The sequence below is a fragment of the Balaenoptera musculus genome, chromosome 4 (genome assembly GCF_009873245.2).
Source record: "Balaenoptera musculus isolate JJ_BM4_2016_0621 chromosome 4, mBalMus1.pri.v3, whole genome shotgun sequence".
NCBI lineage: Eukaryota > Metazoa > Chordata > Mammalia > Artiodactyla > Balaenopteridae > Balaenoptera > Balaenoptera musculus.
The window spans coordinates 36625983-36638227 of NC_045788.1; the positions used below are offsets into that span (position 1 = coordinate 36625983).

At 32.5% G+C, this 12245-nt stretch overlaps 1 protein-coding gene across 1 annotated transcript in view; it reads left to right on the forward strand.

Annotated features, from left to right (window-relative positions):
* Positions 1-12245, forward strand: part of LEKR1 (leucine, glutamate and lysine rich 1) — a 284048-nt gene that overhangs the window by 158243 nt on the left and 113560 nt on the right. Inside the window, exon 8 of the mRNA XM_036851365.1 lies at positions 3592-3777. Coding sequence (XP_036707260.1) covers positions 3592-3777 — 186 coding nt within the window. The remainder of the gene's footprint in view (positions 1-3591; positions 3778-12245) is intronic.

Here is a 12245-nt window from a genome sequence, read left to right on the forward strand (position 1 = left end):
CTATACTAACTCAGTTGTTTTCAGTTTTCCATTTTATCTTCTATACTCCACATGCTCACCTATTTTTGCATATTTATAATCACAACATAAATGCTAATAATTATTCTAAAATATAGCATTATGGGCTGAAATGTGTCTCTCTCAAATTCATATGTTGAAGTCCTAACTCCCTGGTACCTTGGAATATAACTATATTTGGAGTTAGGGTTCTTAAAGAAACAATTAAATTTAAACGGGTGGGCTCTAATCCAAAATGACTGGTATCCTTACAAGAAGAGGAAATTTAGAAACAGACACACACACAGAGAAGACAATGTGAAGACACAGGGAGAAGGCGGCCATCTACAAGCCAAGTAGAGAGGCCTGGAACAGATCTGTCCTTTATGACCCTCAGAAGAAACCAACCCTGACACCTTGATCTCAGACGTCTAGCCAACAGAACTGTGAGAAATGAATTTCTATTGATTAAGCCACCCAGTCTGTGATACTCTGTTATGGCAGCCCTAGCAAACTAATAAATGTAGTAAACCCCGTATACACTGCACACATTATTCAGATACTTTAAAAGATTTTCACATTAAAATTAATTTACATTTAAAATCAAAGTCCAAAATAGGAAGGAAGTTTCTAGAAAAAGGCATTGTTTAATATTTTCTTGCTGACAAAGTATGCTGAATATTAAGTAGAAGATACAAATGAAGTATTTCCTATTCTTCTAATTAGTGGTTATCACTTTATGTAATCAATATTTTTAAGTCTAACTTTTCATAGATTAGGTTTTCTCAAATCAGAGCATAGCTATTTTAGTAGAAGAAATTTCAGAAAAAAATAATGTTTTTACCAAGGCAGAATATTTTAGCAAGCATAGAATCAATTTGCTTCCACTCTTAAAATAACTATTGACCGAATAGCTCTTGAACTTTTAAAATTCAAGTTCTGAATTAGGCTTAGAAATGTAGTCCACATTTTTCATAAAATTGATGAAATTGGGGATAGAATAGGCCTATTTGCTTATCCTATTAAAAATGTTTCCTTCTTTTAGATGTGTGTGTTTACTGCCTTATCAAGTCTTACATTAAATAATTTGGGGCTCAAAATGCTTGCCTCTGAAGTGAAAGGAGAGTTAAGATAAACACATATTTAGGATTTTCAACTAGTGGTATATTAGAAGCTTTGTGCAATAATGCCTTTACTCATTTAGTAGCTATTTATTAAGCTTCTATTAATTCTGGAATGTTGTGGCAGAAATTATGGGAGGAATAAAAAATGAATGAGATATTACCTCTGGCCTAAAATAACTTACAGTCTAATAGTAGGTCACATGTATGCATATGATCAGTGCCATAGAAATGGTGTAATTGGCACAAGTTACAGATCTGGTCAGGAAAGATTTCCAGGCAGAGGTAGCCTAAGAGCTGTGGTAGGTCCAACGTATGAGGCTAGGAGGACCTTCTTCATGGGGCGGTGCAAAGACAGGGAAAGTGTATGGTGGGTACAATGACCAGAATAGGTTGATCATAATTTATGAACCCAAATTGGGACACATAAGTGACAATTATGAAGTTGTATTAATGATGAAAGTAGGATTAAGTATTTGACACCAGAATTGCCATAGGTACAGGGGATGTATAATTTGCCAAGGGTGAGTTAATTGACCCCCATTGAGTTTACTCTCCTATTTCCATGTTAGAAACCTCCTGTTAAAAATCTTACTGTACTTTTCCATGTGTTACAATATGTTTCACAAATGAATTTGTATTGCAAATTCTTATTCTTTTAATGTCAGATAGAAAGTCACATTGACACAAGGAGTTATTTTAGAGACAGATAGTAGTGTACACTAAGAGAGTCAGCCTGTGAACCTAAGCAGTACCATTCTGGCAAACGATAAATAGGTCACAGCATGTGTGCACTCCTCTGCAATGTCATTCTGACTTAATCATAGACAGATATGGTTACGGTATGGTACAGTTTATTCAACCATAAGAAGCTACCATTATGGCTAGAAAAATTACCCGGGAAGACTTTTTAGGCCTGAAGAAAAATTGCAACCTCCTTATTTTCTTTAACTACATTAAAAAAAAAATTCTATGTACTACTGTGTTAGTACTTTTCCTCACACAAATGGGAACATATCCATAAATTTTTAGAAGCATATAGCTATTCCAAGGGGAAAAAATTCCCATATAAAGGAACCATTGGAATATAGTAGACCCCCACTTATTTGATCCCTGCCAATTTATTTCTCTAGGTTTTCCATTTTGAGTAGGAATTAAAGGTGAAGATGGTGCCAAGACCCCTTGTGTTCATGCCCTAGGTCTACCTTAAATGCCACTTTTTCTTCCAGATGTACTTTCTTCCCACAGAAAGGCATTTTGCTTTTCTCTGCTTAGACCACATTCCTGATCCTACTCATCACCATCCCTTGGGGCATGTTCTCTTCTCTGTGCTCTGTTCAGCGTCCTGCTTTACTTCTCCTGTAACCATTTACTGGCCATATTGCCTCTGCAGCCATGTCTGTCCCATGGATGTCTACTTCTGGTCTTTGCTGGCCCATGTGGCTACTATTTCTGCTGTGATGACTCCAAGACCAGTAAACCAAGCCAACCTCCTTTGACACCCAGTTACACACTAAACCCATCACATAGTCCAGGATGAGCTAAGCAAGGAAGAAATGCCAAGTGAGCTCTCTGAAAAAGCAGACTGTCCAGATTTTCATGTAGATCACATCTTCACCAGTTCAGTTAATTGTGGTTGTACAAATTTTATAGTATTTTTATTATTATTGCATGTGTGTTTGTATATTTTAATGGTGGCTTAAGGCAGCAGTGCTGAAAACACTAAGCAAGGGAGACCTTGATAATTATCATTCTGAAGGATAAAATGTTCCATGCATTTCTCACAAAATTATATAAAATTAGCACATTTAAATCTACATAATGTTGTGAAGGCATATTTTTATTAAACTTAATCTAAGTAGATAGAATAATGAGAATTGATTGCTATGATGAAATTCTGCTCTTATTTTGAGGGGACAGAGTGTTATTAGAACCATTAAGATATATTAGCTAATACTTTCTGCCCATAAATTTATTAGTTTTAGATACTATATCCTTTTATTTCTCTCCACCCCTACCACCTTTCTTCATAATTTGTATAGAATATGTTCTAGTTATGTCCTAGAAATACTTCCTAACCAGCTTATGCTGGCACATTTAAATTTACTTTTCTGAATCATCTTGCCAAGAAAACAATTTAATTTCAATAAAACCCAGAACATTACATGGATATTATTTTATTCATTCACGTGAGTATTTAAAAAGCAGGAAGGATTGCCATTTAATACAATTTAAAGGCTTAAAAAAACTACTAAAAGGTTTCATGCATCATTTAGCAATACAATCCTTTTTTCATTTCTTTTTCAGAATAACTACTAAATTAAAACTTAACTTTTTGGTTAGGTGTCACTATACTCTCAGAGAAGTCATGTTGGCTTTCAACTATTCATTTTCTAAAAGAAAATAATCATTTTTTAAGAAATGTTTTATGATCCAGTGTTATCTATTTGTAAACTTTGAATTTTCTTTACAGAAATAAAGATGCTAAATAAAAGTTTGACAGTGTCCCAGAGAAATAATGTATGCCTTGAAGAGGAAATGAAAAATCTGAAATGGTTGTCAGATGCAGCCATATTGAGATCTCAGCAAATTGAGACATCCAAACAACAGGAAGTAAACTTGCAAACCAGATGCCATGACTTGCAAAAGGAAGTACTAGGTAAAAGAATTATTTTTTGCTGTTGTTAGCAACTAGACATAATAAAGTAATGTCTAAATTTTTATTTCTCTCATGATCACAACAAAATCTTGTTTTAACTAGTTTGTGTTGTAAATATGCCTAATTATTAATAACAATGCCAATAACTGTTTCTGTGATAAATGTTTGCTATCATCCATTCCTATTCTGCCATTTAGAGTGGCAAGTATTAAGTGAATATATTAAAGACATTTCAAGTACAAAGTGAGATTTCAGGAAAACAAAGTAGAATTTTCTTTTGTATATCATTATTCCCAGTGGATGGTGGTTCAGAATACTGAAGGAAAATATAGCATATGCTGTTATATAAGGTGATTCCAAATTTTTAGGCATTCCTTCATTTTCCCAAATGAAAAGGTTAAAAATTATGTTTTGGGAACCTTGGGCAAGGTTTTAAAATTTTTACCTTAGAACAATGAATATGTTAGCAGTAAGGCTATGAGGTTTGTACTTTTTCCTGAAGGCAATAAGGAATCTTTGAAAATTGGTAATCAGGAGAATGATATAACACAAGCAGTGTTTTAGCAAAATTAAGCTACTATCAACGTATGGAGGTGTTCCAAATATCAAGAAATTGGAGTCAGGTAGCCATTTAGGAAATATCTTTGCTGGTAACCCAGTCCCTAGACTAACCATAAGAAACTGAAGTAGAGTAGAGAACTAACATTTTTTAGGTCCTAATGTGTGCTGGAAACCATGTTAGCACTGTACATAAATTACTTCTGTCACTTCTCACAATGATCATGAATAGCAGGTATAATTATCCCATCTTACAGAGGAGAGAATGAAGGTCCAGAGAGGTAACATATTTGTTCCCACATAGCTGGTAAATGGCAGGGAGTGAAAGCAAACCTAGTTGGACTCCAAGGCTCATGCTTATCCCACTATATCTCCTTGGCCCTCTCCATGGCCACACTGGGAAGGCTCAAATAGAATCAGGGTTGAGAGAACTACCCAGAAATAGAGAGGTAAACACCTGGCTGAGTAGACAAGGGCGAGAAAGAAGTCACAGAGGGCTCTGAACTTCTTTGCTTGGAAGTCTTTAATGATGGGAGCACACCACAGACTAGAGAAATCTGGAGAGGAACTGATTCTGAAAGAGAAGAGAAGTTGTCACATGAATTTAGAAGCAATATGAAACTAGATACAAACTTTAAAATCAGATATTTTAATTTTTCTCTTGTGAATTACCTATTCATAGATTTTGCCAATGTTCTATTGTATTACTAGAATTTTCCTTAACAATTTTTAAGAGCAGTTTGTATAGTAAAGTAATTATCTTCTCTATTCAATTTTTTTCTAATGTATAATTTGTCTATTGACTTTTCACAGTAAATTGCACCATATCAAAGTTTTTCTTTTGGGTATCATCAAATTAATGTCTTTTATTGTTTCTGGTTAGTCTTGGTTAAAACAGTCCATTCCATTCCTAGATTATACATATGGTCTCTTGGTTTTTCTTTCATTTAAGTCAGTAGCACATATGGAATTTATTTTTTATATGATGTGAGATTTGGGGCTCCAGTTTTATTCTTTCCAAATACATAGCCAGTTGTATCAGTATTATGTATTAAATAATCCATCCTTCTCCCACTAAATAAACCTACTACCTGTCATATGTCAAAATTTCACAAATGCTAGTATCTATTATTGTATTCTCTTTTCTGTTCCACTAATTTATTAGATGTACCATTAATATCATATTCATTTGACTTAACAGTATATTCTCATAGCTGGTAAAGTTTATTCTCTCTCCTTTGTTCTTACTTTTTAAACATATATTTGAAGGCAGTTATTCTTTGATTTGAACTTTAAGATCATTTATTTACCTCTAATCCGAAGACTCTGATAGATATCTAGTAAAGTTTTTCTCTTCCAGTCTGTATACTTTTATTACATATTCACAGCAGGTATTCTTCCACATAAACTTTAAGATAATATCATTAAATTCTGATATTAACAGGGATTCTAATTGGGATTACATTATATTTACACTAATTTTTAGAGAATTGACATTTTTAGTGATACTAAGTCTTTTTAATATTATCAAAGTTTATTCATTCAAGGATATGGTATGTCCTTATGTTGCTTTATGTTCTTTAATATAATTTTATAGTTTTATTTTAATGTTTCTTTGCCATTCTTTTAAAATTTATGACTGTCATATTTGCATCTACTGTGAATGAACTATTTGCTCTATCTCAATGTCCTGGTATTGATAGATGAAAAAAGGCTATTGATTTTTATATATTTGTCTCATATCCATTAAATTTACAAAATTCTCATATTACTTCTAGTAGTTTTTATTTAGTGTCTCTTGGATTTTCTAGGTGTGCATTTATATGACCAGCCCCAATGCCCCCCAAAAAGAGTTCATCTATTCTTTTCCAATATTTATATATTTTATCTTATTTCTTGTCTTGTTCATATCTTATTAAATCCATTTGAACCTCTGAAACTGTGTTAAATAATAATGGTGACAGTGATCATCCTTGTCTACTTCCTGATTTTAATTGAAATCATTCGGTGTTTTTCCACTTGGAATTATATTTGATGTTTGGTTTTTGGTAAATATTGTTTATTTTTAATCAAATATTTTCCTTCTATTCCAACTTTACTTAAATGTTTTATTAGAAATGCTTTTGGATTTTGTTATATGCCTTTTCAGCATCTATTGATATTAAGCATGTTTTTTCTCCTTTAACCAACTGGTAAAATGGATTCGTATTACTAAATTTCCTGATACTACTTTTTTACATATCATTTTCTACATGGTTATATTTTATTTATAAGTTCAGTACCTACATTTATAAATGAGATTGGTCTATAATTTTTCTTTATTAAGGGGCACTAATTAGAGTTTTGTGTTAAAATTAAGTGATGTTAATAAATAGGTTTAATAACATTTGATTGTCTGTTTTTTAAAGGTTAGATAAAACTTGAATGTGAACCCAGTATCATTAAGTAAAATTCAATTATGAACTCATCTGATTCTGGTGCCTCTTTAAATGGTAATTATTTAATGTTTCCAGAGTTTTCTGTAGTAATTTGACTATTTAAATCTTCAGTTCTTCTGAGCTCAGTTTTTATTATTTATATTTTGACAGGAAATCATTCATTTTTCTCTAAGATTTCAGATTTGTATCCATAATATGGCATGTAATACTCTTATTTTTAAAATATCTCCTCTATCTGTGGTGATACCTGATTTCTGATTTTTAATGGTATCTACTTTTATTTATCTCTTATTATTTATCAGGCTTTCAAAGAACTAGCTTTTGGGTTTTTGGTTTGTTTTTTTTTTAATACTTTCTACTACTTTTATTTTCCATGACCTTACTTTTGACTTCTATGTTTATTAATTTTTTCTTCCTGGTTTCTTTTTATTTTTTGTTTTCATTTTTTAGACTTCTGAAAGGACTACTAAGTTCTTTTATTTTTCATCTTTTTTGTTTAATAATAGAGGCATTTCAAAGTATAAATTTTTGTTTGAGTAAACTTTGTATCTCATAGCTTTTAATATTATTTTCTTTTTCAATGCTATCTAAATACTCTGTATTTCTTATTTTTTCTTAGGTTAAAGGGTTATCTAGGAATATATTTCTTAGTTTCTAATTTGTTTTGCAAGGGAGTTACTTTTTTATTATTTATTTAACTTAGGGATATTCTGATTAAATAATGTGACATAATACCTCTTTGAATTTGTTAAGCTTTTCTTTATGTTGAGTACGTGATCAAGTTTTGTAAATGTTCCTTAGAAATTCAAAATAAAATATAATTCTCAACTTGATGGATGTATTGCTAACTTAGCTAGGTGTAGAATACTTGAGTTCTTTTCTCTCAGTAGACTGTTTATGCTAGTGCTTTGACTTCTAGCTTTCAGTGTTGCAAATGAGAAGTCTACCTACAGCTCTTATTCTTTTTCCTTTAAAGATAACTCATTCATTTACCTAGAAGCTTGTTAGATTTCCCTATCTCTCGTTTTTTCTTTTTTCTTTTTCTTTTTTCTTTTTTCATTGGACCTCAGGATTATTCAGTTGGATCACTCAGTTGGTTCATGACATGTATACTGGCTAGGACTTCATATACAGTTTTGACTAGAATAGGGATAGTGGGCATCCTTGTACCATTCACAATTTTACAAAAACACACTGCTAAATAACTTTGGGGTTTAAGCAGAAATTATAATGAATATAAAATATCTGGAATTGAATGGTATTAAAAAACACTATGCATCAAAAACTTGTGGGATGTAGCCAAAGTGGTGCTTTGAGGGAGATCTATAGCTTTAAGTACTTACATCAGAAGGAGGGAATAAACTCAAAGAACGTAGAAGAAAAAATACAATAAAAATAAAAACAGCAGTCAGTGAAATAGAAAACAAAAATATGATAAAGAAGATCAATAAAACAAAACAATGATAAAAAAATAAAATAAAATAGATAAACCTCTAGCAAGTTTGATCATAGGAAGAGAGAAGACACAAATGAAAAATATAAGGCTTGAAACAGGAACAGTGACTATAGATAAAAAGTAAAAAGAAAAGTGAATACTGCCAACAACTTTTGCCAACAATTTTGAAATCTTAGATGAAATGGACATATTATTAGAAAAATATATCTTACCAAGACTTACTCAGAAAAATTAAATGTTCCTATAACTATTCAAGAAACTGCAGCAATATCTTCTCACCAGGAAAGGGCTAGATTATTTAACAAGCAAGTTCTACCAACTTTCAAGGAACAGAGGATCCTGATTTTACACAATATTTTCTAAACAACCAAAAATTGGAAATATTTCCCAACTCACCCTACAAGGCGAGGGTAACCCTGTTACCAAAATCAAGACAAAGATATTAAAAGAAAAGACTATTATAGACCTATTTATATTATGAATATCAGTGTAACAATTTCAACTGTATATTTGATACTTTAAAAAATATTTTGAACCACTTGAATGTATTACTCATTTAAAAAATTAATGAAGTTATAAGTAAAATAAAACTCTTACTATGCCATGCTGTTATTTTAGACTTCAGAGAGAACAAATTTAGGACAGATTTGCTAAAAAATACATTTCACAGTTATACATAACTTTCCCAAAAATGCAATTTGCCCCAAAGATTATTATTCTTATTTCTCTTTTATTTCATCATTTTCATCTGGTTTCTAAGATAAGCCATTTCCTTGAATGTTTTAGTTTCTTAAAAGAACAATGAGACATTAGGGAACATATCTTATATTGCATGTAACAGGTAGTTAAGGGTTAAGTCAAGTAACTACCTTTCTATGTTTGAAAAAAAAAGTGATTTATGGGAATAAAGACAATGAGAAGAAAGGGAAAACATTTTCACTAACTAGGAACTCTCTCTGTGTCAGTCATTTGACTAGCACTAAGCATTTGACTAATTTTCCCTTATCTAATCCTCACAGTATTCTAATGTGAAAGCTTTTATTCTTCCTATCAGACATAGAGATGTAGGCCATGGTCACACTGCTGAGATTCAAACCCAGGTCTCTGTTGGGACAAAGCCTGTTAACTCATTAATCATTTCTGTCAATTCCAAAAAGGCATATGAAAACACTGAACTCCTTTTCCTTTAAAAAAAAAAAAAGAGGTGGTGGACTTTACCCCTCTCACAAAAATGGACCATTGGCCTAGCAAGTTTTCTAGGAATTAAAGCTAGGACAGTGTTTTCCAAAATTGCCTGACCACAAGAACATCTGGGACTGTGGAAATGCATGTGTGGGGATAATAAAGGAACCTATTGAAAATGTACATTCTTGCATATCAGTCGGAACATACTGAGTATCTCCGAGATTCTAAGACTCTCTACTTTTAATAAGTGCTCAAGGTGGTTCCTATGATGAGGAAAATTTGGTACTAGCTTAACAATAAGAATAAGGAAAATAGGAAAAAGCATGTTCACATTGTAGCAGAGTAAAAAAGAAAGAAAGAAAGAAAGAAATGGCTTAATTTAAAAGAAGTGCATTGGCACTGGCTCCACTATCCTTTGGCTTTTTAAGATTTGGTGTTTTGTCTCTTCACTCTTTACTCAGATTTAAGCCTTACAAAGGGAGTCTCTGGTCTTAACGTTTTGATGAAGGCTGATAGCTGTGAGGCTGATGCACTGGAGAAATTCGTAGGAACGAAAATTGTAGAGAAGGAGTATGAAAGATGAAGATCTGGGACGCTTATATTAAGCTTTAGAAAACAGGGCGGGCCCGGCCCCTCGAACATCAGGGCTACTGGGTCGCCGGGTCCTGGGGCTTTCCATCCTCTGCCACTCGAGAGATGGCACTTTTTAAAATAGAAAAATGGGTGTTATTTTTATTTACTTTTTTGTAAAGTGATTTTACGTCTTCTGTTTGAGGCTTGGGATGATCCTTTGTCTGCACTGTGTACAATAATTGTTTCCCTCTGACTCATCGCTCGTAGCTCAGTGGGCTGTGCGCTGAGGATCCGTCTGCTCCTGGGACGCGTTGCTGTAACAATGCTAATAAAACGTCTCTTTGTAAAATATATATATAATAAATAGAATAGAATAGAATAGAACAGAACAGAATAGAATAGAATAGAACAGAACAGAATAGATTAAGCATTAGTGAGGTTTCTTAGTTGCAAGTACCAGAAACTAGCTCTAATCATCAAATAAATTTACTGAAGGGATATTATTTAGATATTCAGAATCTTTGAGAAGGTGGAAGAATCGGGCCTAGAAGATGGTTAGAAAACCGTGAAGCTAGAACTGCCAGAAACACAGCCAAAATCATGCCACAAGAACCATCTGGGAGGGTACAGCTGCTGTGTCCTTAAAGCACTGGACACCCTGCATGATCCCCTACCTCCTCCTATGGTCCTGAACACAGATTGATCTTGGAATGAATTCTCTACTGCTTCTGCTGCTTGGTGTCAATTGCTGTCATGTCAGATCTTGGAAAAAACATATTTTTTAAATAGTCTGGAAAGTAAGAACCACGTTTGGCTGCCTAGCTCTAGCATATTTTGAATATGTTATTATAGGAGTGTGTAGAAGCTGTAAAAATGGCAATGTTATTTTTAGAACAGAATAGCAAATACAGAAGTAGAATCTATTTTAATATAAGGATCATTAACAAATGGGAAAAGCAAAATTATGTAATAAGTGGTGTAAGAGTAACTAAAACAAAATAACCCAAAATACACCCAAATAAACCTCAAATTAAATAGGAAAAAAATAACAGGAAAACCTAGCACCAAAAAAATACAGAACTTACCCTAATCACAGAGGTATAAAGCAGCACTTCAGAAATTGCAAAGAGTAATATTAACAGATTTTGCCTATAAAAAAATATAATCTCTGAATTCAAAAACTGCCAAACCTAAAAATAGAAGATGGACAAAAAAATATTTGTATCATATATGGTATGCAAAGGGTTACTATCCATACCATATAAAGAATTTATTCAACTGTGTGAGAAAACTCCAAGACCCCAAGCAGGCAAATGGTTGAAAAACAGAAACAGATAATTAACACAGGAAATTTGGTAAACAAGCAAGAAACATTGAATTACTAATAACTAAACAAAAATAAAACATTTACCTCCTTTTAAATTAGTACAAAGACTTTAGTGATAAAGTTTCCCTTCCTTTGGTGATAAAAAATTGTTATTATATTTCTCTAACCCATAAAAATATTTGTGATCAAGTAATCTCTTTGTGAATTTATGTTTAGAAAACTGCAGAAGAACATTATTTACATGCAACGATCATATTTTTAATAGTGAGTGATTAGGAATAATTTATTCCCAACTCTAATGAAATGGGTAATAAATTATCATATACCATCACTTGGAACATTATTTAGAGTTTTTTAAAAATATTTTTGAGGGATAGTTGATTTACAATGTTGTGTTAATTTTAGGTGTACAGCAAAGTGAATCTGTTATACATACACATATATCCCCTCATTTTTAGATTCTTTTCACATATAGGCCATTACAGATCATTGAGTAGAGTTCCCTGTGCTATACATTAGGGCCTTATTAGTTATCTATTTTATATACAGTAGTGTGTATGTGTCAATCCCAATCTTCCAATTTATCCCTCCTCCTCCTTACCCCCCAGTAACCATGTTTGTTTTCTACATCTGTAACTCTATTTCTGTTTTGTAAATAAGTTTATTTGTACCCTTTTTTTAGATTCCACATATAAGTGATATCATATGATATTTGTCTTTCTGTGTCTGACTTACTTCGCTCAGTATGACAGTCTCTAGGTCCATCCATATTGCTGCAAATGGCATTATTTTGTTCTTTTTATGGCTGAGTAATATTCCATTGTATATATGTACCACATCTTCTTTACCCATTCCTCTGTTGATGGACACTTAGGTTGCTTCCATGTCCTGGCTATTGTAAATAGTGCTGCAATGAACATTGGGGTGCATG